Source organism: Zootermopsis nevadensis, unplaced genomic scaffold, assembly GCF_977971745.1.
Source record: "Zootermopsis nevadensis isolate Lab colony 2312 unplaced genomic scaffold, Znev_1.0 Znev_ptg000028l, whole genome shotgun sequence".
NCBI classification, from domain to species: Eukaryota; Metazoa; Arthropoda; class Insecta; order Blattodea; family Termopsidae; genus Zootermopsis; species Zootermopsis nevadensis.
In genome coordinates this window covers 14,288,392-14,315,794 of record NW_028259160.1, presented here as the reverse complement: position 1 = coordinate 14,315,794, position 27,403 = coordinate 14,288,392, and the positions used below count along the sequence as shown (strand labels likewise).

Below are 27,403 nucleotides of genomic sequence, written 5' to 3'. Positions count from 1 at the left end.
TCTTATGACCATTTCATCAACAAACCTGGAATAATAAGTAAGAATGTGAATAATAATGATACAAACAATTTAAACAGTTTTTTTAAATCAATAGTTATCCTGATTCAAGAGTATGAAAAAAATGTCTGGTTGTTACAGCTCACCTTGATCAACCAGTACGAATTATTCACTAAAAGAGGCAAAGCCTTCAGAATGGCTGCAGCAGACTGACTCTCTATGCTCTCCAGAAGTTCTGGCAGGCAGAGATTCAAAGCTAACAGAGTCTGACGGCAGCACACAGATGATTCATCTTCCAAACCCTAAAACAATAAGAAAAATTACAACCAGAACTTTATGTTTTAGTCTGTAATGTAAGCATGAAACATTTTTAAGAATGCTTTCACAAGGGGTAAAGCAGCCATAATGAGTCTGACCATATACCACCTACTGCTAATATTAAGAACATATGGAGATATATGTCTGCACCCTCAAAACACCTTCATGGAGTGATGTTCAATTCATCCTTTATATTCTTGTACTAAACCTTCATCAAGCAAAAATGTAAATGCTCAAAGTGTTCTACTTACTTTAAGCAACAGTTTCATTAATTCTGGGACTGAAATTTCATTAGTTCTAAAACTCCACTTGCACTCAGTATCAACCCATTTGTGAAAGTTGCCACCAGACCGTACTAATGCTGAATGAAGTAAGCAGCCAATCACAGTGCTAGTGATACCACGAAGTTGTGGGTCTGGATGACTCGCAAACAACAACACATCACTCAAAATCTGAACACTATTTGAGTCACATACTGAAATGAAACAGAATAATGAAAGCACTCAGACAGTAAATACAATATGAATGTTGCAGTGATGAAAATATATACACAAACAGGTTAAGATTTAACAATATCACTTCTGCATCAAAGAAGATGAGATTCAATATTGAAATTACAGCAGCCCTTGGAAATCTCAACACACAGATAAGAATTACATTACTGTACCTTTACCAAGTCTCTACCACTGCATTACATCCCAAAACATATTATGTTCTATACACTTTTTAAATTATTGCCATCAACAAATAATACTTCCTGTCTTGATGGCACAAACACAGGCATTAAAAATAAAGAAGGAAATGAATTAAAGCTGTCTTGCAAATGCAACAGCTTTACCTTCAGTCATTCTAATCCAGATGCAAATAATTATAATAAAAAAATCTGTAGTTAACTGTCACAATATAATCATCAACCCAAATTTGTGAATTTTCTATTAATAGTTTAAGTTACTTGTAATTCAATTCAATTCAATTCATTTATTAAAGTGCTTGACAACAGCCAAAAAGGCCAATAACAGCCAAGCACTAACAACAATACAGTAATCAAGCTCACAATAGTACATTATCACAATTTTTTTTCAATTTCCCATGGTAAATCTCTGCAAGCTTTTCAGTAACTAACCCAAGTCTATGTAAGTTCACACCAAGCTGTTGGTTCTTTTTATGTATTTGATATGCATACCCATGCCTTTCTCCCCCACCCACCCCAAAACAAAAAATGGTGTTAGAAAACTAAATGGAAGTATGAGAGCTGTACACAGATACAAGAAAAAATACAAAATTTGACTGAAAGGTACACATATTTATTAGAGTCCAGGAATATGCCTATTTGTTTGCATGTCATGTGGCAAATGCAGTGTCAAGGAAAAGACAGATTATATCAAAGTAACAGTAATACAAGCAATGCAAATGTAAATAACACTAAACAACTAATATTAACTATCTACAGAATCCAGTCTTCACATCATTCAGTTATATATATTAATGTGTTATAAATAACAAAATACTGTTTTCTGTTAAAAAGTGGACGGGAGCAACAGATGAGATGGGAAACCAAGGTAACAACCAGCCCTGAATGTCTTAATATTCATCAACTACTATAGGATTTAAATATGTATTTTATTACCATCTTGTGTTCCACTGGGCTCCTTATTCTTGTCAATGCTGAGAAATATGATACTAGGAGAGAGGCGGACAATGCTGGCTATGCAGCTGAGAGCAAGAGCCTTCACACTAACCCTAACAGAACTGTCAGGCATTATGAAGCCAGCACATCCTGTCAGTAGGAAAGAGGCAGCCAAATGTCGAGAACAATACACAAGTGGAACAGCAGCATCTGTGAATGATCCAACAACACACTCCTGAAATGGCACAGAACTTCCCTGGGAAGCCACTGGAGATGGTGACAACATGAGACCTCCTTCTTCATCTTTGATATCATCACTCTGAGATGAAAGCTGAGGTGTTCTGATTGCCATTGGATGATGTTTTGGAGTTGTACTTCTTGTAGGGCTCTGAGAATCTATATCTTCCTGGTCTGAAACAATGACAAAATAAAAGCAGCATTTACTCAACAAAAATAAAATTACTCTTTCTTACATGTATATCTGACAGAATTAAACAATGGTAACATCAAGAATTACTATGATCATTAATTTTACAAGAAGGCAACACAACAAAATAGAGAACTGGATTTTCCAAGCCTTGTTCATGACAACTTTCCCTATTTTCTTAACATTCTTACCTTGAATTGTTCCAATCTGAATACTGGAATATTCAGTCTGGTTATCCTCCACAATACTACTGCCATCACCATCACAATTATCATCATCATCGTCTTCAGTAGCATCCAAAGCTGTACTTTGAGTCTCATCACCGTAAAAATTTGAATTATTTATTCCTGACTTTCCAAACACTGGCTTCTCCACTAATCTTGCTGCTGCTAATTTATCAGCATTCAAAACTGCCTTTGTCTCACCAACCCATTTTTCTATAGATGGTAATTTCAGGTCAGGCAGTTCTGGATCAGGATCAAGTAAAGAATTTTCATCACCTAATGCAAAAGACTGTGCTACACTCATCTGACCTGTAAAAAGAAACACCACTATGTATGATCTCAAACTTTCATGGCAACGAAGTATAATGAATTCTTCTAGGGCTACCAGTTGTGTCAAGTGGTTGAATGGAGAAAAGACAAATGTTTCGAGAACCATCATCATCATCATTATCATCATCCTCAGGGTAAGATGATGCTTCCTCCATTCAACCACCTGATACAGCTGCAGCCCAAGAAGAATTCATTAAACATATCACAATGTTACATGAAACTGGGAAGCTTAAAAACAATAAACATTCATGTGGCAATAAAATAAAATGTGCATTCTCTTAGTTATCACTACCTTATATCTATAAGATATTTATACAAACTATTGCTTCTAACACAATTTCTTTGAAGTATCATTCAATGTTGGATGTTTAATGAGTTTCAAGTACATTCAACTTCACTCTTTATTCATAAGTGATCAAATACTAAGCAAATTAATCCAAAACTTAAAAATTACTTAAAATTAAAAATTAAAAAGAACTTAAAAATAAACTTAACCACATTTTGGTAGTAGCTTGAGGAACTTTATTTTAATGTGACTATTTTCCTAAAACTTTTTCATCAGCTCATTCTGTGTCTCCTAAGGAAGGTGAAATAACTTGTTTATCTAAATATAATAAATCTATATTTACATCAATTGATGAACGCTTCACATTTTTGATAAAAGTATTACCTAGCTGTGAAATAAAAATCAATAAGGGTTGGGCAAAATAGGCACAGTCAAAGACATAATGTAAAAATAAAGATAATTATCAACTGCTTGACTAATTAATTACAGTGAAACCTCTATCCATCGTTCCCGGAACTATCGTTTTCCCGGATGCATCGTCCGTTTTGTTCGGTCCCGAATACATCCCATATAAAATAATGTTACATTTTCCCGCTTCTATCGTTCCTCGAACTATCGTTTTATCGCATCGATCGTTCAAAAATCTTAGTCCCGGCCCACAATTTTCCCGCAATGATCGTTTCTGAGAATTTAAAATGCTGGGTTTAGAGATAAATTAATACCGAAAGACGCATAATGTTTTTGGAATACACAGTAGCGGTAACCTGTTATGTCGCCCAACCAGCACATTCTTTTGGAATGAGGGTCAGCGGTGCAGGGGTGATAGTTGGAGTGAATGACGGTGCTCATTGTCAGAAATTTTACGATTTTAATTAGGGTGCACTCATATTTCGTTCCAGCGATGCCAGATGGCATGTGCAGTGTGAATTTCTTCACAAATGCTTTTATTACAAGTACAAAGGAAAGGCTGGCGGCACTTTTCATTCTTCTGGTTCATCTTGTTTCCAGCGGTTCAGGGTCTTCTACAGCTACGTTTCGTTGAGTTCGGCAGTAATAGTATTTCCATTCTTCCTGTTATTGTCCGCAAAGGGGGTGGGAGTGGTGAGGAAGAGGAAGACGACGAATGCGAGCCCGAAGCTTTGCCGAGTTTTGCCGAAGCGCACGCTGCATTGGCGAAAGTGAAGTCGTTCTTTTATGCGCTTAATATTAGTGAACGTGACGAGGAAAACATTTTGAACGTGGAAAGTGCTCTGTTTGGTCTAAAACGTAAAGTTTCGACAAACCAGTTGTCCATTAAAGACTTTTTTGGTAAAAAGAAGTAACTTTGAAAGAGAAACATTGTTTTTTTTTAAATTTTTAATGCTTTCCCGCATCTATCGTTTTCCCGCATTCATCGTTTTTATTTCCCACCCCCGCCGAAAACGATGCATCGAGGTTTCACTGTATTCAACTAATTATGCAATTTTAATAACATAGTATTAAATGGCAGAGTGACTGTGAATTATGAAGGTAGTCACAGGCTAGTTTGAGGTATTACCCCAGAATTTCAGTGCTACTGAGAAAAACCATGAAAAATCTCCATCATAACAGTTGGTTGCTGGGGCCAACCCAGAACCTCCTAAACATAAAGTAGTAGGCATGCTAAACATTATACTGAAAAATCATGTAAAGACTGCTAGACAATCAAAAAGTAACCAAAACATTATTTGACACTGTACACTTTGGCATTTGGAAATAAACTTGATTAAAAGTTGAAAATTATCCAATGTCTCAGCAAATATCGCAGTTGCCATGTTTGGTAATTTTCAACATTCAATGTGGCTCATCCCCAGAAGCCAAAGTTGTATACTGAACTCCAGCTGTAGAAACTTAAGAAAAAGAATAATATCACACTTACTGAGTGACCGATGGGTAAGTTTCTCCTGCCCCTCCGTAGCTTGAACGCGGCTCCGAGTCACTCCTTGGGAGGAAAGCAAGACTGGTAAAAGATCAGGTGGTGGTGACTGTAGTAGTTGATGCAACGTTTCCAAGGCAGCATTCACCACATTATGATCACCATGGTTTGTGTAGTGAAGACACAGTTCATATATCTACCCACATACAACAAACAGTATAAACTGCATGCAGAAAGTATGTAAAAATAAACATGAGGAATCAGGACATTTCAGCGTATTTAGCTAATATGACTAGCTCAAAGAATCGCCCTCAATGACTCTTGCATTTGTTCACTATCTGAAATGAAAACCACTCTCCTTCTCTCTTGCTGGTTAAGTGTTTTATTTTTTCCATCATTTCAAAACTACATTTGGGTTATGTAAAAGTGTGACACTGCAAAATCAAAGTAAATTAGTTGTGAAGAATTTTACAAGTACAGTGTTTCAAGTACACTGTTGTAAGTATATATGTTTGTCTGTTGCTTTTATTACAAAAAAAAAGATTAAACAGTTCCCTAAGATTAAATCTGAAGATCAGTAAATGATATGTAACATGTATAAATCTCATTATTTTCATACTTCCAAACTGAAAATAAATGACCTGGAACATAACAAATCATTTTACATCATATCATATTTGCATACTGTTAATATAAATTTACAATCAAAAATATTAATTAATAAAAAAGTACAGACTTTCTAACATTCACTCTATATAAATACTCCTGGAAAAAGAACAGTTATTTTGGCATAATATGACAAATGTAATATTAATATTAATTCTTCATTATCAACAAAGTCAAGGGTACATGTCACAATCAAGTTAATGCAATGGTCAAACCTGAAGCTCCTATGTTAATCATGTAATACTGTACACTGCAACTGAATGAACTCATACAGACAGACAATATACACTATAAAATAGCCATACTACCTGAATCATCCGATCAACTGCCAATGGTGCTTCCTGATGACATCTACGAACTCCAAAGCTGCCTCTCATCTCTTCCTCCCCTCCTTCTCCAACAGACATGTGGGGAAAAATGTTACGCAAACACCCAAGAACTCCCAATACTGTAGACACTGACTGTCCTTCTCGTATTGGAACAACACAGTCTGAGAGAAAGGGGCATTATTTATAATGGCCATCATTATTACCATTATTTATTTTTCATATGTACAGGTTCCATGAAAGTATCAAAAGCACAATCATTATACATATGTCTTATGTGATTCCAGGGGTCATGTAATACATATCCAAAATACTTTCCATTCTTAGTTACATAAACATAGAAGTACAGCAAACTGAGAAATGCTATCTCAAGTCAATGATAATATAATTTTCAACGTACCCAGTAAAGTGTTGAGGATGTAAGAAAAGAAGACATGTGGCTTTCTACAATTTAGGCATATGGTTAAAATACTAGCTGCAGCAGTCCGTCGGACCACTGCAGAGCTCGAGGACAGATTCTGCAAGAATGCTTTCAGAAGACCCTGAAACAAGGAATGAAATATGTTTCTATGATCATATCTACTAGAGGTTAAAACTGTTAAATCTCCATTCTACTGCAAGGATAGGAAAGAAGGAAACTAAAATATATAAATAAATAATATATATTGATTTTTAGATTACACAGCATTCAATGAGATAGGAATGTGAAAGATTTATTGCATTTATGAATTTGTATAGCACTGAATGAGATGAGATGATCATGAATGTTGAAAAGGTTAGGATTTGGAAAGAGGTACCTATGACCTACTATAGTGCACCAATTCAAAATGGGGGGGGGGAGGGGGGCACTACTGCAAACCTCAGCCAACAGTCGATACAGCCAGTAACCAAAGTGAATTTGAAACAATGCCTTCCAGATATAAGTCTACAGTACCAATGCTACACCAAGCTGCTTCAATTATCATGGTTGATAATGATGATGCAAAGGTAACTTATTACCAACAAAACTAATAAAGATGATGGCTGAAAATGAAACAGGAAAATTTGGACAAAAATAACTGCAAGGATGAAAAACATTTTGAAAGGAAATATTTTGTAATGTAATTTAAATGCACTACTTCTTAAAACAGCATGTACAAATACTACCTACCTTCACATCATTGTCAGATGTGAAATTTCCAAGTGCCTTAAATATCTTTGGCATAGCAGCTGCTAATGTCTCCAAAACAGGTTCTTCAGTACGACGAGCAATGTGAATAATGCATGGAATCAAATTCACCACATATGGCTTGCCTTTCTGTGGTCTGTAACAACAAATTACTCACTAATAAAAACTATAAAAGACCGACTTCAAAGGTTAACATATAACAAAGCAAATGAAGGAGTATCACATGCTACACACCATAAAAATGCAGAAAGCTTTCCTAATGCATATGTTTGATGACTTACTGGATGAAAAAGTGCAATGAGTAAAACAAGAATGAAAAGATGTAAACCAATAAAACATGAACGTGAATGAAAATACTTGAAAATCTATTAAGGCAAGGCAGTGAGAGATATTTTGAACAGATAATACACATTAAGGAGAATAATCTACAACCTCTTTCAATGTTACTGATCTGTAAAACTGCCAATGCCTCTCATATACACTGTTTAACTAAGACTTCTTTAAGGTAAGAATTACTGAACAAAAATCTCTTCTATTCATACCGAATTAAATGGCAGAGTTCAGCAAATCTCCAAAGTGCAGCTCTCAAAGGACGAGGATTTCCATTTTTTTTAATCTCCTTGTGCAGTTCAACCTGTATTTTCACTACATTGCTGTCTGACATTGCCTACAAACAAACACAAAGGTAAACATCAAAGAAGAAAGTGGAAAAATGTTCCAAAAATTTACTTATAAGCAAAACCAAATCTGAGTAAAATAAATATAACAATCAGACAAAACTCATTAGATTTAAACAAAAAAACACATAACACAAAGAATGCAATATTCCATATTCTTAAGTACTTCCTCACCCAAGTGAGCACAAATTCATGTTGCCACATAAAATATAAACTGTACGTGACTAATAATAACAATATTTTTTAACAGTTTGCTACAATTTGTATCTTATTAAGAAAACGAATAATTTGTGTTATATCTTATGGGTACAACAAAGCTGAATGATAGCTTATTATTGTAAATGATGAATTAGAAACGATGTGGAAGGAAGCAGTTGTATCAATTTATAATTACTATTCCATCATTCATCCAAGATGACTGAGCAAAAGTACAAACTTCAGGGCTGAGAATCAAAATTGTGAACTCCCATATATGAACTGCTAACCGCTAGACAGTAGCATTCAACAGTACAAATATTCAATGTGAAGCAGCACAGCTGAATTTCCTAAGGAACTCCATCATTTAGCAACACTTCACAAATTCTGGATCCACAGGCAGACCTTCATGTTCAACTACTTACTCTGATGACCCTGTTCAAGCTTTCATCTGCTATCATGCGAACATCTGAGTGCGAGTCATCACACATCTGAAGCAGTATCTCAATAGCTATGCTCAGAAGGTAGGAAACATTTGGTGCTCCTTTCACTCCAGAGTGACACATTGCATCTGCTATTGCCAAACAGTGACTTATTTTCTCCTTTTTCCTGTAATGCAGACAAAGAAAAATGGAAACTACTTATGTGAATTCAACTCCTTGAAATAACTGTCACTGATCCTGGCATTGTGTAGAATCAAACATGTCCTAAACTGCAGGATGTGTAGGGAATGCATGGAAGGAGATTCATTCTGGCCTCCAAAATCAGTCAGTATACTGTGTGTGTGTGTGTGTGTTCCAAATTGTGATTCCTGAAATATACCTTAATGGATTCTATATTTATGGTTACTTAAACTAGAAAATGTAAGATCTTTTTAAAGGAATTTCTTGGGAATAAATATTTATCAGTAAATTTTGATTTCTCTTAGTTGAGGACTAAACTAAAGCATACTAAGAGCCACTGAAAAGGCTTCATTATTTTAAAGTCCACCAATGACTTGTAAATAACATCAACATTTCATTGTATACAATAAGTACCAGATGCAAGAATAAAGACTGTTGGTATTCATGACTCATTTTCAGTATGAGCCTACTCAATTTACAGTTTCAATAATTCATGATAATCACTAACACAGTGAACATTTACTCTGGCTGTTACCAATGTTTAAGCTGCAACGAGTGGATATTATCAGAATTGAACAACCTATGCTAGGTAAAATAAAATGTTTGTCTCAGTCTGGTGTACATTGCTGAGATTCCTGGCAAACACAGGCACGTATGGAGATGAATGTCTTCTGCTGTGTAGTCTACTAAAAATTAACACGACGTTTCGGAGGTAGTTGTTGCCTCCATCATCAGGGTTTGAATAAGATTTAAGACAATCCTCTCCACAAGAAAATATTCTGAGGCACTGATAACACGAGACACCACAAAGGATATCTTCGTACATTAATGTTACCAGTTCTGAAAATCATCTACATTTTTTACCTTATGGACGTTTCTTCTGACAGCGCTGGGGACAACTGTAGTAACTTGAGGGATTCTAACGATTTTAATAATTTTTCTAAAGATGCCATGATTTGTGTGTTGTTTAAAAAGAGAAGACCTTATCGCAAATCTCGAGCACAAAGTGTGCTTCGCTATTGAAGGTCCTTACAGTGTGCGTTTAACATAACAAAACATAACCACTCCTTCCATATAACTAAACATCCTAACTGTCATTCATCTAAACAGGCAGAAACTGATAACAGCGTTACAATTCATTGCCTTCATAGAAACTTGAATCGTTTGCCACATGCTCAAATGACCATTGCGAATACAACGAATAGTCCTGCAGGATAAGCGAACACCATGCAGCAGGCCCAATATATAACCTCTACACAGGACTTGAACAGGTCCAACAACACAGATAATATAAACATACAGGAAGGTAACATTGTTCTCAAATGAAAACGTATCGCATATATTCACTGCCATCTATCCGCAACGGTATTTGAACTACAAAACGACCTAGAAGTAGCAGCCTCTACCAGGAGCTCGCTCAGTCAATAGAAAGGTTGCCTACTATCCAATTCACATATTATCCCTCCCTTTTCACAACACAGCAATAATTAATTTTACAAACCTGATCCCTGGTGCTGCAGTGAAACTTCCCCCGCTTTTAAAAATGGGTCTCTCAGTTCACTTCTAACCATCATATGCAAGAAGTTCCTCATAAATTTCAAAGTTCTTCTAAAAATTACTTCGTCAAAACAAGCACAAAATCACTTGAATGTAACATAGTGGACCATTGTAAAATATATCAAAGGTAGGAAATGTTGAGGGCAGTAACTTGGATGAAAAACACCTTTTGATAAAATATTTACATTCAAAATCATAATTTTTGCTCACTACTTGCACTTGGACTTATACATAACAATGATTGTCATTTCAATGGTTTAACATGACTATATATTGGAAAGATTCCAGATATTAAACAAATATTTATTATCTTTACAAAAAAATACAATTTCTTGCTCAGCCATAGCATCAGAAGTATGATTAATTGATGATCTTTGTTATGTATCATTTCTGATGTTCATAAGCATTTAATCTCAAAATAAAGAAACACACTCTCTTATATGCAAAATAAAGTCTCTTTTTATTAATCTCCTCAATGATTTCAATATGGCATTTAAAAATAGAGCCTGCAGTACAAAATTAAATTATAAAAAACAAAAGAAACACTATCCCCTCTCTATGACAGAGGAGGAGGATGAACACAATCATATTCATCATCACCAGTGATCACCATCATGGACTTCAACAAACAACTCTAGCTTTGATGAGTGTTAACCCTTTAAAGCCCAGTAGTTCTATCAGCACCAATATTAATTATCTCTGTATTTTGTCTACAGAGTATTTATGGGTTTTGTACGATTCTCTGAATAAATAGCAACCTTGTAGATGGCGATAGCCCTGATGATGGAGGCAGAAAGGACCTCTAAAACTTTGGCAAGCTCCTACCAGACTACACGGAGCTACAACCCGGAAGACAGACATCTTTGTATTCACAACCGTGTAAACCTCAAATCCTGCTAAACAGCTACCGTGGTCTACTCTAACCCCAATGTCTTAAAATGAATCGGTTTTGGTTTGGACGGAGGGAGATTTCTGTACGAAGAAACGGTGATGAATGTAATAAACAGGTAACTCGTTATCCGCGTTATCGAATATCTGCGGTTCTATTTCAGTGAGGAGTTCAACATCCTATCTGCGGCAAAATATTAAAGATTGTTACCGGCGTCGAAACTTATCCAGGCTATCGGGAACAATCTATGTAGATTATCAGATTAGCATCCAAAGATTCTGGTACCAGTTTAACATCAAAGTGGTGACTGCTATACGTTTCCCGCTTCACTCGTTTTCAATATACACGGCGATTATACCGCGTTCCAGCGTTTTTGGCCGCTGAACTTTGTGAATTGGAACATCGGAGCGAGTCACTTACCAGAAGTTTGCTGGAAGGGATGGCAGCAGGCCGCGTACAGTACTCTCCAAATAAAATATCACCACGGTATGTAACACAGGAAAATCCTTCGAAAGCGTGACGAGAGGACACCTTAAGTGTTAAAATATCACCAAAATTTTAAAAGCGTGACCAAGCGTGAAATTATAATAATAATCTATCATCCTAGATACATTTTTAATCGTTAGAAGTAATCGAACAAAAATTTTAGTGTGATTAGTTCACAGAAAATTCAGTTTTCTTTCCTTTCCCAAATGTTGTGCGAAGAATTGTAAAAAAAAAAATTGAAGGAGAAAAATAACTTCGGTATCATGTACGTCCTTGTGCACCTACGCAAGAATATTTGGCTCTCCAGGGAAGTCTTCAACCTTGTACCCCTGACGTTTCGGCATAATCAAAATGTCGACTTCACTACAGTAATATAAAATACTTTTATCAAATATTGTCGGTGGTATACGAGGTGCGATCGGAAGGTTTCCAGACTGCGCGTATAAAAACCCGTACACTTATCTCAGGTATTAAATTCATCCATCACCCTCGAAGTAGTTCCCCTGGGAGTGAACACAACGATCCCAGCGCCGCTGCCAAGCCTGGAAGCATCCCTGGAAATCTTTCTTTGTCAGCCTGTCAAGCACCATCTGCGATTCTGCCTGAATCTCTTGCCAAAGACTCGCCAAAACGGCTACGGAAACCTATGAAATGCTAAAGCAAGCATTTGGGGAGTCCGCAATGGGTCGTGCACAAACGTTTGTGTGGCATTCACGTTTGAAAAATGGCCGAACCTCTGTCGATGATGACGAGCGTTCTGGACGACCATCTTCGAGCACAACGCCCAAAAATGTTACGAAGATTCGGCAGGCCATTCACGAAGTTCGACGTCGTACCATCAACGACTTGTGCGACATTGTTGGGATAGGCTATGGGACCTGTCAGCTGATTCTAAAGGAAGAACTCCACATGCGACGCATCCTGTCTGAGGACCAGAAGCAGAATAGACTTCTCGTTTGTCAGGAGCTCAAAGATCTTGCAAGAACCGACCCCAACTTCCTTTCTAAGCTCCGTGTGACTTCTTCCTCTTCCCAAAGATGAAAATTCAGCTAAAGGGAAGGAGATTTGAGACGATAGAAGAGATTCAGGCAGAATCGCAGATGGTGCTTGACAGGCTGACAAAGAAAGATTTCCAGGGATGCTTCCAGGCTTGGCAGCGGCGCTGGGATCGTTGTGTTCAGTCCCAGGGGAACTACTTCGATGGTGATGGATGAATTTAATACCTGGGATAAGTGTACGGGTTTTTATACGTGCAGTCTTGAAACTTTCCGATCGCACCTCGTATTACAAACCAGCAAAGGCTAACACTTTCGCTTTCTTTCTGTTTTCCTCTTTTAATGTTCGCTTATATTCTTTCACGTTAATTCTAATTTTTTTACTTATTCATTCTCTTCTTTACCCCCCCCCCACTCCAAATTTTGTTACCCCAGGGGACATAGTGTGAGAATGAGAGCCAGCAGAGGACACGAGGATCGAAAAGCCTGGTTCTTGTGAACACGTAACACGCGAAAGAAATAACGTGAGTGATGATGTGCTGGTGATAGCGGAGTGACAGTCCAATGACAAAGCAACATGGCTCGACATACAATTTTACTGTGATTAATCACGCATTCTTCTATTTATTTGTGTAGAGTCAGTCAAAATAATGTAGACTTCGGATAGCAAATTGCCATTATTTACTGGAAATCTGTCATAGTTAGTGCAGTTAAATAATATTTTGGCTTTTACATTGTCACACACTGGTGTATTATTAGTGCAAAAATACTAGTTACTATTGTATTTCATTTTCAAATACAGCGTGTTTTGATTAATTCTTATTTAAAGACTTTGTTTCACGCTAAAAGTCAAATTAAACGAAAACACAAAGATAACTGGGATTTTTCGCCATGTAGTGTAGTAGAAATTAACCGACGTTTCAGAGGTGCGTACTGCCACCATCATCCGGGTGATGTCACACATGTTAACTTCTACGAGACTACATGGCGAAAAATCCCAGAAGTCAGTTATCTTCATACTCGCTGCTGTGATAACCTGACATCTCAGACAAAATATTATTTTGAATTATGAAACAATAATTATTTCTAAGAAGGCAAGTTATATCTCTGAATTCGCCTAAATAAACCACAAGTCAGGATAACGAGTAACGAGATCGAGATACTTTTTTAAATAAATGCCTCGTAATCAATTTCTTATTTTATTTATTTCGGAAGAAGGGAACAAACCCTCTGACATATCTACGTAATTAAGCTAACAAACACTTTGGTAGCAGAACCCAAACGTTCCACGCCTCTCATACTAGAGTCACTTCCGCTAATTCTCTGGCACCAGAACCCGAAGATCAACACCGACAATGCCACAGCAGCAACGCCCATACAAGCGGATTCGCCACGGTTACGTCACAGCAAATGCGCAACAGTTGACCCTGCAAAAGAGACGAAAATAAACACCACTTATCGATATGACGTCGTGGTGTTTTTGTATTATCGCTTGACAAGTTGACAAATTGTTAGAATTACTCTGGCCCGGGTCGCAACTTCCTTGTTGCGAGAGAGCCTCTAGGTTTCCCATATGCTTATGGTCAGAATACCCTCTGCCTGAGAAGTCATGCTACAGACTTTAAGTAAATTTGAGAAATAAATTAAACACAAGCCGGCGGTGTTAAAATATCTGATTTTGTTTGGTGGTGATGCGTGGATTTTGGAACTATCTTACTTGACATATAGTTCACACGTAAATCTATATTAATTCCTGACTATAAAGTGCAGGCCTACAACAATATGTGCAACATAGTTTTAATTATTTTAATTACTTTTATGATCGGTAAGTATGCAGGTATATGGAAATGAATCTGTGCAATTAAGTAATATCTGACTGGATGTATGGGAGTCTTTTCGAACAAGCCTGAAAAGTTGTAATCCAGACCGATTTACACAAGTCTCCGCATGCTTCAAACTCTTCCATATCCGTTTGATGAAGACGTTAACAAAATCAGTTACAAATAGGAAATCACTGAAAAAGTTGTTTTCGCTTCTCCACTGATACATCTGTTTATCACAGGCAGATTGTTCAGAGGGTCTTGGCTTTGTTTCTGCATTACAAAATATTCAATGCATGAAATACGTACTACATATCCCGAGATTTATCTTAAAATGTTAATTTCAAACTAAACTGCATTCTCTAATTCAATCTTCAGGGCTGAAGCAGTGGAAATGGAGATATTATGTTTCTGAGAAACACTGGTACACGTATTTACGCACAAGTCCGAATACTATGACCACGTAGAACGACATCGCTAAGAGCGAATAGATTTAACTTCGGTTTCACGCACTAGTCTGCAATTAATCTTCATTATCGTCCTTTGCCGTCAAATGAATTTCTCGATGCAGTATGTACAACAACAACACCAATGAAAGTTGGGACTTTGGAACATATCGGCAAGTCACGGAAAAAAGCACTGCGAGAATGACTTAAGGCCCGATCGAAAATACTTTATTCTTATAGGCTTAAGTCACCTTCTTCCGAGGTACGTTTCCAGGGTCTACTGTTCTCGCGTGTTTTCAGCCATTGCCTTGGGCCTTCCGTGTGCTCCCAGACGCTACGGATACGACAGCGTCGTATGCGTGTGCAACGCGACGTATTGCGATTCAGCAGCAGAACTTCCGGAGGACCTACTTCAGCAAGGCTATTATGTGCACTACGTCTCCTCAAGAGACGGGGACAGACTCAACGTCACAACAAAACCCTTAGCTCCCAGCGGAAACTCCTTTCCACACCGTGAGTCGTCTACAATTTGCTGAACGTTGATTACACCCGTGTTTTGGGGAAGTATTATTTCACCTGATACTACGATAACTTTCAGCTCCTTAAATGGCGTTAGTATAACTAAATGGTCTACAAGCTTCTTCTATTTTTGCTGTAGACAGTCCTCAAATTAATCAGCTTTCCAAATTATGCGTTTCAGTTCCAAACACTGAACTTGTGCAGTTCAGTGTAAATGTGTCTGAGCGTTATCAGAATGTGACGGGATTTGGCGGTGCCATAACTGATGCTGCAGGAATCAACATTGCGTCTCTCTCACCAGGAGCGCAAAATCAACTCTTACGGTAAAATTTACAAAGACCTTCTTGAGAAGATGACAGTCGCCCACATAATCAAAAACTTTCCTGACTTTTGTGGTACCTGAAGGTCAATTGCCTTTCCACACCACAGCCAGCCCTACCATAAGCCACCTTTTAGCCATCATTCTCACCAGTGGTGAATGCTCTGCTAGTAGTACACTGTAAAACCAATAAAACTGGAATAATATAAAGGGGATGATTTACTATATAGTACAACAGTGTCATGTCATTGTCAATGTTGTTATCAAATCAAAATGCCTTACCATTCTGGCAAAACTATCTGATGGTAGACCTTAATTAGTGTATTTCTGTATGATCTGACTTATAGAACACAATTCACCACTGACACTCGTGCACTATTCCTATAGGAGCAATTTTAATATTATCCTTCCATCTATGCCTATATCTCACAAGTGACATTATCCCTTCAATTATTTGTATTCATTTCCTACGCCACCAAGAACCTTTGATTTGATGACCTACATAATAATGTTGTGAGCTCATTCATGTTGAATATTTCAGGCAGTATTTTGGAGATGAGGGTATTGGCTACACTCTCATCAGGATCCCAATGGCTGGTACCGACTTCTCTACCCGTTACTACACATATGATGATGTCGCCAATGACGAATCGCTGTCTCACTTCAACCTTACAGAAGAGGATCTTGTGTACAAGTTAAGGGATTTATTTTAATTTTACACCCATATATGCAGCGACAGATGGCTTATCATGCCAAGACAGATAGAGCTCTGTGGTTGTAATCTTCTGTTTAAACTACATTACCACGAGACTGATTCTAGAGACCTGTCACATTTTTTGAATCCAGAACACCAATAACACAAAAGCTATAGCCTACAACAACCGCTCTTCATTTCCTTCATTCAAAAATATGTTAAGGAAGTAACTCCGTACAAAGATTGGCAGTAAATCACTTGATTCTGGATCTTCTTATGCTATATAAATGTTTCATGCAGCAGGAGGTAAGCAGACATCTCCATCTTCACAGATTATGATTCAAAATTTATCAAATAGAACTGAAAGTAAAATGCTGGAATCCATACCATTTGCTTTTCGTGTTAAATAACCAAAAACTGTGAAATATTCAAGTAAGCTTTCATTTTACAATTTTACAATTTTAAATTTCATTACAGTAGGAATAATTTTGTAATAAAAAGCTCCCACAATAGTCACTATTTTAATATTTGAAACATATGCATCTTTCAGATTCAATATGTACAGAAAAGTATGCAAATGTCCCCACGACCTATCAGACTATTCACTGCTCCTTGGACAGCACCTGCTTGGATGAAAGAGTTTTTCGTCTTCTCAAAGGCATTCAGTACTCTTCAAAAAAAATATTATCAACTTTATGCAGACTACTTTATCAAGTAAGTAGCAACTACAGCTTTACATTAACTTAAATGATATTAGAATTATAAAGATTAACGCCAACTACTCTCAGGACATTGAATGTTTTGATCCTACTAAAGCAAGGGAATGTAAAAAAATTAAACAGACTAGTTAAATTTAACTCAAAAGTGATGGTGTCATAACAGAAATGGTGGATATAGACAATAGGAATGTTCCTGTACTGTCGTATACTGATATATTTTCCATGTGTTTGGAGCAGACTTCTTCTTGAGAACATCACGGTTACTCAGATAGTTAAGAAATTTATCATCCTTTATAGAACACTAATGTCAATTATCCTATTCAAAACAACCTGCCCCTGGACTATATCCTGAGCCACATTAATCCAATTTACAATCTCCCACCCTATTTCCCTAAACCCCATTCTATTGCTATCCTCATATCTATGCACAGCTTTCTGAGTGACTTCTTCGTCACAACTTTCCAAATAAGATTTCTATGAATATATCATCTCTCCCATCATATTAAATGCCCTTTCCATTGCATCCATTCTCATTAGATCATCCTAATACCGGTAGCCCTCGATTTGCGCCGGTTCAATTTGCGCCGATTCAGAATAACGCCGATTTTGAAAACAGCAAATCAAAAAGTGATAAAAATATATTTTACTGTTATTTATAACGTTTTACAATGTATCTCGTACTGATTCTTATACTAAATCGTAATTCTTACATCGCTGATTTTGAATAAAAATTATAAATACAGTCATCTCTGCAATTACGTATGTTTCGTTAACGCGAATTTGCCCCAATAAGAACGATGAATCGGTAAAAGCTGTTTGTGAAATGCAAACTTTTGCATATGCGAGTTTGCTCTTACGCAATTTCATTCTTGGCGCTTTAAACTTTCATAGGATTAATTTAATCTCTGCGGAGGTCCCGGGGTTATTTTTACTATGCGATTTTCTATAGGTCGGCGTCTTACATGAATGTAACTATCTCATAACAGCAGAGATGACTGTACACATCAATCATGTGAAAGAATCGCAGTCAATCGCGGGGACCAACGAATTGCCGATTGTAAGTGTATAAAATATATTTTTCAAATTCCCTTTATTATATTTACGTTATTTCAGAGTTTTAAATGTAATACCATTATATTACTCGTCAATGTTTGGGTGCTGGGAACGCATGCCATTGACTTCCCATTGATTTACATTATAAACTAGTTTCAATTTACGCCGATTCCGTTTACGCCGGTTCGTCGAGGAACTCATTCCCGGCGTAAATCGAGGTCTACCTGTAATTGGTAAACAGTACGAACAATTGATCTTCACATTGTGTAGTTTTCTTGTTTCTCCTGTATTTAATCCCTCACAGGTCTAAATTTTCTGCTTAGCACGCTGTTCTCAAGCGCTCTTCATCTGTGTTCTTCCATAATGTGAGAGACATGTGGTAAAACTGGAGTTAAGTATATTTCTTTCTTTAACACTTTGGCTACCATGAGGGTGACCAAAGTGTTTCATGAGAACAGAATTCAGTACCATGCGAGATGCTAGTAGTTCACACGACTGTTTTCTTTTTATGGAAGCTGCATCTTTATGGAATGAAATCATGCAATTCTAACACCACAGGTGGCACAGAAAGGATACATGAAGTTTGTAAGAGACATTAGTATGTTACATGCTTTATACAGTAAGGGTTCTAAATTCATTTGCCAGTGAGTAAAGGTGTGAAATGTATGTTTAGCAGGTATCACTTGGGCGCCAGCATGTTAAATTTTAGAGAGTAAACAGGAAGACGAAGGATTTTAAACTGCACTGTAGCAAACATTCCCAGCAACTAATCTTTTCTCTATTTCATTATATAATTCTGATTCTTACTGCTGTTCCAAAGAAAAAATCTAATTACACATTCATGTAAGTACATAATCTCCTTACTTTTATGAGTGCTGTCAGAAAGAAATAATATAATTTGTATTTATACTGCTATATTTTCATCAGATGTCCTTGTTCAAATTTTTTGAACTTTTATGTGTCATTAGAGTAATTATAATTTTGACTTTGAACTTTGGGAACATATTCCCAAATACTAATTTATTTTCATGTGATTTCGCTAAAACTATGTTACTGGTGCAAAATTAATGTTTGAATTCTTTCATTCATGCCTCCAAATTAAATGGTTGCTGTTTTCTTGTCTCTGACTTATTATTAAATTTCAGGTTCCTGGATGCATACAAAAGTCATGGACTGGACTTTTGGGCCTTATCCCCACAAAATGAGCCATTCGGTGGATTAATATATTACTGTCCATATGGCAACAGCATGGGTATGAGCCCAGCTGTTTTAAGAGACTGGGTGAAAAATCATTTAGGACCAACATTGCATGCTAACAGTTACAAAGATCTTAAAATCATGATAGTAGATGACCAGAAGATAACCTTGCCTTTGTGGCTTTGTATTGTAAGTTGAAGATTCATAATTTCCACTTCTCTATAGCCCTGCGTGTATGGGTACATAAGTAATTGTAGTTTTGTTAAACAAGAGCTGACATGAACAAACGGAATTAAGTAGTTTGTGTTTTAATTATTTCAGACTGAGACTTGCAAGAAAAAATTTACATTTAAAATTCTAACAGAGCAGTATATAAAAGTAAAAATCAGTACTTAGCCTTATTATTTAATGTAATGCAAATACTGATGTCAACAAATATGTGCATTAGTCTGTGTAGTACTAATATACACCTGGAGTAAGGAAAGTGACACAAGTTTCACACAGCATCATTTTAATAATCTAATGGTGTACACAGGCAAGAGCAACCTTTTTGTAGCCTCTAGCTAAATTTTTTTTTCACATCACAACTGCAGGCCATGATATTGCATATTATGTAAGTTATTACCAGTACTTAAAAAAACTTTGTCCAGAATCAAGGGTAGCATATTTTACTACTAATATTGATTTGCCCAGGTTAAAAACACAGAACACCCTTCATATTTGACAAATCAAACAGATTAGTCATGAATTAAATAATGTGTTAAGAAATGTAAAACTTTACATGGGCCAAATATAAAGTGGCAGGACAGATCTGGTTCATGTTCCAGGGACTGCCCATGTCAGATTTACAGGGTACAAATATTAATGGATCACAAACTTTCAGAAGACAATCTTAAAAGCAATGTTGATAAAAACAGAACTGGATTTTACAGATGTCTATGCTGTATTACAAATTAAAGCTCCCTTTAAAATTCAGCAAACTTCAGTATTTTTTAAATTAACTAACCAAACAGAGCAGAGATTTTGAAAACTAATTGTTACTCAATTAGTCAAGAAATTATTATTTTATTTTTCGGGCATCCAAATGAAGGAGGTTACAATCATTTGCGGAAAAAAATCAGGTAAGAAAAAACATGCAAACAAAATTTTAGTGGGGAAGCCTCTTTGAAAGAGTCCATATAGAAGGCGTAGACTGGTACTGGAAATCATTATTAAGGTGTACTTTTAGGAAAAGGTTCTAATAACGTGATTTATACTATACTATGAATCCAGTTTCAATTTTGGTGTAAATGCAATTTTCCCATCAGGCATGTCACAATTTGTTCACAATGAAGCATTCATCTAAGAAATGTAAACCTATATTTATTTACAATCCTGTAGTGTTCATTTATTTTCAGATGAAAGATCCTGACCTGCAGAAGTACATATCAGGGTTTGCTATTCATTTGTATAGTGATATGTACCCTATCATCTCTCCGACATCATTTCTCGACAAAGCCCATCGTCAATATCCAGACAAATTTATTCTTTATACCGAAGCTTCCATTAGTAAGTACTTGAGTTGTTGCCAATTAATATAATATAGACTATAACACAAAATGAATAATGAAAATTACTCATTCTGTCATTTATAATTTCTTAATTTCATGTTACAATCCTACATCCAAAGGCAAAAATTAGTGTGCAAGATAAGTACTCTTGAATAATCATCATCAACAATAGCAAAAATAATAATAAAATACTCAAGGAAGTTAAGGCTATAACAGATATAAAAAGAACACTACATATGGGAAAAAAATTAGAAGAAAATATAGGACTAATTGTTAAGAACAAGTGTCCAAGGAGAACAGCACAGCGAGTAAGAGGGAGATGGACACATCAGGAGGACGATTTTTTGCCAGTACACTGGCAAAAGAATTAGAATAAAAAATTTCTGAACACAAATATTAACTCAGTTTTTGAGATTACAAGGAAATATCACAGATGAATGCTCTAAAAGTATTCTTTTAGAGCATTCATCTGTGATATTTCCTATTTGCTATATGCCAACAGAAGAAAAGGAAGCTTCAGATTCTGGTTGGTATTTAGATTGTTGAGCCATAAGAATAACAAAACTAAACATGATGTAAACTAATTTCAAAAAAACAATAGCCTCCGTTAAGCAGCTGTATAAGATGTAGAATACACAATATAGAGACTTTCACATCTTAATAGCAAACTCACCTTCATATTATACCTCATTTTCACAAATAAAGGCACATTTGGTTAAAAATTTTATTGTTTATTATTTATGAATGAAAAATCACTTTAGTATAGTCTACTTTAAATGCATCCATTAATCAATGAATCAAGTTGTTTAATAAAGTATGTAAAACAAAATTTCATCCTGGTGGAGAAAAATAAATATTTTACGTTTATACTTTCAGTTCACTTAGCATTTGAACCTCCAGTTTGTCTAGGAAAGTGGGAAAGTGCTGAACGCTATGCTCAAAATATTTTGGAGGTAAGATCTTCATGTATTACAGTAAAGACAGATTCACATAGATTCTTGAACTAACTCTGTGGAGCAGGGTCCTTTTTCAGATGCTAAAAGTATGCTCATTAGTCAAGAAATTTTCCATCATAAACATACAACCCAAAGGTTCATTACCATTATCACAAGAGCCCATCACTGACCATATAAATCAAAACCACACTCTCAAATGCTTCATGCCTAAGATCCATTTTAATGTTACTCTCCTGTCTCTGATAATTTCTTCAAAGTGGTCTCTTTCCTTCAGGATTTCTAACCAAACTTTTTTATATGTGTTACATGCTGGCTTCGTCTTGCTCTTGCTTACTGCTTGCTTAGTGTAGCTCTAAATTCATCTTGGCAATATTGAATAAAAAACATAGCGGCATGACCCTTTCATCATTTATATGCCCAACTAGTTGATTTAATTACGTTTTGAACAATAATATGGGAACATGGTATCAAGTGATGTTGTAGCTAACCACCTACAAGACACAAAGTGTCACAAGGCAGTTTGCTTCAACAATGAATCATTGTCACAAACTTTCAGAATTGAGGCTGCCCCACTGATAGACTGTGTCAAAGATCTACTTTCCCACAGAAATCTTGTGCGTTAATGTTATAATTAGATACCATAATTAAGCATGATCTGCCATGCAATGTTCTTTCTTTTAACAGAAAAATACATTTTTCTCATGGTGATATTTATTTTTAACATAGGTACTTAACCACTGGACATGTGGATGGGTTGACTGGAACATTGCTTTAGACACAAATGGAGGGCCGAACTACGTTTCCAATACATTAGATTCACCTATCATTGTCAATGCTACAAGTGATGAGTTCTACAAGCAGCCAATGTTCTATGCTCTTGCACATATCTCAAAATACATTCCACCTGGTTCACAGCGCATTAAGATGCACAGTGATGATAACAAAGGACTCTCAAGTGCAGCATTTCTGAGAGACGATGGAAATATTGTTATTGTGATTCTAAACAGGTACACATTGTTGTTGTTATTATTATTAAAAGAAAAACTATTCAAAACGGCTACAACCCACCCCTTCCCATCAATCTTTGACCTACTAATTGTGCAACAACCTTGATCACACCTAATGTTGCTGGCGAGTGAAGATTCGGTTAGGTGGTCAATATAATTCACGGGTAAGGTGTGGCTGGATGTAACTAGTCATATGCGTTACTGAACTAGCAGTTGGTAGGAGACACACTTTACTTCAGGGACCTTGGATTTGTCTCGTGCAATAATGGGATGGAAATTACTGGACACATATTGCTGGTGTGGTGGTGACTGAACACTGTGGGTTTGCAAAATGATAAATCAGGAACCCTATAGTAACTTGTTTACTTCCAATTTGAATATTGTGAGTCAGTCACTGTTAAAGACGCAGAGTTAATCAGATTATCACTTTTGAGTTATTATTATGTGTACCTCCGACATGAATAACATAAAAATTATTATGCGGTCCATGAAGATCCTCAGCAGTTTTTAAATGATTTAGGAACAAAGTTTTCAAACCACTGATTTGGTCTAACAAAGTGAGACAGTTCCTCATCAGGTTTCTTTTAGTGTAAACTGTATTGAAATAACGAAACTGCTCGTTTATTACAACAATGTTATAAATACTTCACTGATCACTTTTGTGTTATGCATTACTGTGGTGTCTCATAGTGATCTCAGTATGGATTAAAACAGCTGCAAAGCAATGAAATAATACCTGACACAGAGTGCTCCATGCACTATAAAGACAAGTTATGATAGTCTAGGAACGAAAACTAAAGATGGAGAAATGATTTTGTATATAAAATGTTCAATCTATGCATTCTCATAAGGTAACAGTGAGTTCTGGGAAGGATTTCTTACTGTACAGACCTCGATCTACAAATCGCTACGTAAGGTGCATATATTATCCATAACATCTTTTTTACAGTTTGGATACAAACAAGCAGTGCATTCTTTCTGCAAATCAACATGGGGACATCCAAGTATCAGTTCCTGCCCATTCCATTCACACTATTGTGTACAAACAAACAAGTGCAGGATAATATGTGTGAGCTCCCTTCATCACAGGATGATATGCTCTATATTCACGATATTGTAATGTTTATTTCAGTGGTAAATTTGAATGCATTTAAGAGGAAGACTAATGTATTAGCTATGAAGACATTCACTAATATCACGTTCTTTGCTGTAACCTATACACAAATTTAATTATAAGAATAAACATGTGGTAATTATGATGTAAACAGTAAATATTGAATAACAGTCTACATCTGGGATGAAGGGCCAGATTGTTGGCCCTCCTCGTGTTTTGGCTGCTTCTTGAAGTAGACATATAGGGATGACTGCCTTTTCTTGAGTTGTCTCTCACGAAACTATGTCGAGAACACCTGTCCTTGCCTGGCTGCTGCGCTCCCAGTCAGGGTCATTCTCGGTAAAATGCTCCATGATTGCCGTGATCTTGGTGATGCTGTCACTGAGGAATTCATTGACCAATTCGAAGATGTCACTGCCACTTCAAATCTCAGGAAGCCGTTGCATGTTTCTGGCCATAGCTTCTTCTAGACTCCGTTCATGCAGTTTTTGGTTACTTCATCCCAGCCTGCTCTGATATTATCCATGGCCTTCATGACGTGGTAGTTTTTTCCAAAATTATCTGATGGATTGTTTATATTTGCCATTTGTATCCTCAATAAGTTGTCTGAAGGTGAAACGAAGGTAGTAAGCCTTGATATTCGAAATGACTCCCTCTTCCATTTGTTGGAGTAAGGAAAATGTTTTCGGTGGAAGGTAAACCACTTCTACAGATATGCAGGTCCAAGGGCTGTCTAGATTGTGTGGATGGCCTTTGGCATTATCGAGTACCAACAATGCTCTGGGTTCAAGTTTGTTTTCTTCACAGTAACGCTTCACTGCTGAGCAAAAATGTGACACACGCCACTGCTAGAAAATATCAATTCTCATCCAGGCCTTCCTGTTTGATCCCAAATCACAGGCAGACGCAATTTTTAAAACCCCTTCATAGCTCGTGGTGTTTCAGAGTGACAGACGATCATCGGCTTCAACTTGAAGGCTCCTGAAGCGTTACATCCCAGCAACAGTGTTAAACAGTCTTTTGCGTCCTTGGAACCAGAAGCATGTTTTTCTACTCGGGAGATAAAAGTGCTAGATGGCATTGTCTTTCAGAAAAGACCTGTTTTATCGACACTAAAGAGAATCTGGAGAGGGTATTTGCCATGCTCGATTATAACTTTGAGAGTAACAGGAATCTCCTGGGCTGCCTGCGTGTCAGCACTAGCAGCTTCTCCGGAGATGCAGATGCTGTGTAGGAACTCATTAAACCGACCTCTGCTAGCCGAGAAAGTTTCTTCCTGTAGATATCCGAAGACACTCCTTGCTTTTCCCATGATAATTCTTCTTCTTCCTCGGCGCTACAGCCCGGGGTGGGCTTTGGCCTTCCTTTTCCATGATAATGAGTTGGCTTAATGGCATGATACGTTGCGTTTGGTTATCCACACATATGCCAAACTGCTTTCAATTTTATTTTTAACAAAGTGCTCCTTGAACGAGTCACCTTCGTTACTGATAACTTCGGGGTCGTCTTGATAGAAGTTTTTATCTCGCCTCCATTTTTAATAACGGTTCTAATCGTTGGTTTAGGTAAGTTCAAAAAAGCACCCACATCCACCTGACGCCCACCAGCTTTCAACAGTCACAGCACTTGTAGTTTTATATCCAAGAAGATGTTTCTTCTCTGCAAATTAGATGCACTTGCGTCTCAAAATACCTGCCACTATAGAGGAATACAGTATTTCCAGTCCCTTCCATTCCTGGTAGCGACTCAGAAAAATGTACGTAAGTACCAAGTGCAAGATCACCGTTCTCAACATTTTATCAATTTCAAACCTATTTTTGAAGCATTAAAATTGTAGTGACTTTTATGTTATTGCAACAAAATTAACCTAAGCTCAATGATAAGAAGCATAGTTGAATTCTACGTGTTATGTACCTATGATATAAACACTTCAGGTGATACTTTAGTTAGAGTACTATAAAGTAAAGGGTATTGTGGATAAAATGGTCATGATATACTTAAAGGGACATTCATGATAGTCGTCTGGAGAGACTAATGTAAACCATGAAAAATGTCTGTGAGTATATGAGGCGTCCCGACCAACAATCAGATTTCAGCTGTGCATCTTGGTGGTCGAGGTTGGCCACTCTGTGTACTACAGAAAATTTCCTAACAGTTCTGGGCACAAAACATTTATCAGATACTGGTTGTAATGGGCGTTACCCCAGTTTATTCTTCAAATTATATAAATGTATCATCCTAGATACATTTTTACTCATTATGTCAAATGTAAGAAAAATTGTATTCTAATCAGTTCACAGTAAATTACAGTTTATTTCTGTTGCTGAATGTTGTGTGACTACTTATCACCAAAATATATGGAGATAAAATTCAAGTAGAGAATTACTTCCGGTATTTTGAATATCCTTGAGTAACTTTGGACAAATTGCCATAACGGCACTCTACAAAAAGTGAAAGTTTAAGGTTATATATATATACAAATGAAAAAGTAAGTTGGACAATTAAGTGACTGATAAGGACAGAGTGACAGCCTAATGACAAAGCGATACCGATCAACACACAATTTTACTGTGAATCAATTATTCGACATAATGAATTCATTTATTCACGAGTGTACAATCATTCAAGAAAGATCGAGGATAGCTGTTGCCCAGAAGATGGAAGCAGCAAGAACCTCTGAAACGTCGGTAAATTTCTATCACATTAAACGACGCAACAACCCACTCCCGTGAGAACTCAAGTCCTTCTACATATTTCGGTTTTTACATAGCCACAAACTAGTGTAATATTAGCCCAGAAGGACAAACTATTCTACTTTATTTCCATATTTGTGACGTAAGAACGAGCGTAATAGAGCAGACAATGTCATGCACTTCACAATTACAAAATACACTTGGCCTCCACGATCACCTGACCTTACACCTTCGTAATTACGTCGAATACTAAGTATAACAACACCTGTTCAGGTCACCTACATCCATCGTGCTTGAGTCAAACGGTAAATCATCAATGCGATAGCGGACATAATGGCGAATACATGAACAGGAATTGAATGCCGACTTAATGTACTGCGTACTACACAAAGTGTTTAGGCATACATGAAGGTACAAAACGAGTCATTTCATCTTAAGTGATTTGGTTTCTATTAGGTTCTGTAACTGGTAAGATAATTTAGGAACATTTTGTATACCATAAAAATAAATATAACCAGAACAAAGCTGGAAAATAAAATCCTTGAATAAATCAACTAAAATCCACGGTTGTGAGTAAATGCGCGTGTCATAATGTGTGACATGTCGGGAAAACAATGGTGTTGCATGTGAC

At 36.6% G+C, this 27,403-nt stretch overlaps 2 protein-coding genes and 1 long non-coding RNA gene across 5 annotated transcripts in view; 1 reads left to right on the top strand and 2 right to left on the bottom strand.

Annotated features, from left to right (window-relative positions):
* Positions 1–10,037, bottom strand: part of htt (huntingtin) — a 43,727-nt gene extending 33,690 nt beyond the window's left edge. For all 3 annotated transcript variants that reach the window (XR_002544080.2, XM_022070338.2, XM_087357545.1), the window contains exons 1-11: positions 9,623–10,037; positions 8,561–8,744; positions 7,806–7,930; positions 7,246–7,399; positions 6,496–6,637; positions 6,078–6,259; positions 5,107–5,299; positions 2,561–2,902; positions 1,943–2,353; positions 567–790; positions 144–299 (exon numbers count right to left, since the gene is read on the bottom strand). Coding sequence is in view for 2 of the 3 variants with exons in the window: in XM_022070338.2 (XP_021926030.1) it covers positions 144–299; positions 567–790; positions 1,943–2,353; positions 2,561–2,902; positions 5,107–5,299; positions 6,078–6,259; positions 6,496–6,637; positions 7,246–7,399; positions 7,806–7,930; positions 8,561–8,744; positions 9,623–9,711 (2,202 nt within the window). In the remaining variant the exon portion in view is untranslated. The remainder of the gene's footprint in view (positions 1–143; positions 300–566; positions 791–1,942; positions 2,354–2,560; positions 2,903–5,106; positions 5,300–6,077; positions 6,260–6,495; positions 6,638–7,245; positions 7,400–7,805; positions 7,931–8,560; positions 8,745–9,622) is intronic.
* Positions 10,038–13,871: 3,834 nt separating this feature from the next.
* LOC110832868 (uncharacterized) lies at positions 13,872–15,336 on the bottom strand. Its single transcript, XR_002544074.1, has 2 exons — positions 15,203–15,336; positions 13,872–14,112 (listed from the first exon to the last, which is right to left on the bottom strand). It is a non-coding gene; the product is annotated as an uncharacterized LOC110832868 (long non-coding RNA).
* LOC110832867 (lysosomal acid glucosylceramidase-like) lies at positions 14,248–24,230 on the top strand. The gene is made up of 10 exons (XM_022070296.2): positions 14,248–14,510; positions 15,252–15,464; positions 15,652–15,793; positions 16,331–16,484; positions 17,034–17,197; positions 19,401–19,641; positions 20,850–21,000; positions 21,879–21,955; positions 22,685–22,965; positions 23,915–24,230. Exons 1-10 carry the CDS (start codon positions 14,468–14,470, stop codon positions 24,027–24,029), a joined length of 1,581 nt encoding a protein of 526 aa, XP_021925988.1. The 5' UTR covers positions 14,248–14,467; the 3' UTR covers positions 24,030–24,230.
* The last annotated feature ends 3,173 nt before the right edge of the window (positions 24,231–27,403 follow it).

Bases quoted from the DNA above. Each gene is read 5' to 3' on its own strand.
- LOC110832867 (XM_022070296.2), top strand. From the start codon at position 14,468: ATGTGCAACATAGTTTTAATTATTTTAATTACTTTTATGATCG. The intron at 16,485-17,033 runs TTAAGGGATTTA...TGCATCTTTCAG, and splicing joins AAGAGGATCTTGTGTACAAG to ATTCAATATGTACAGAAAAG. The intron at 22,966-23,914 runs GTACACATTGTT...TCTTTTTTACAG, and splicing joins GTTATTGTGATTCTAAACAG to TTTGGATACAAACAAGCAGT.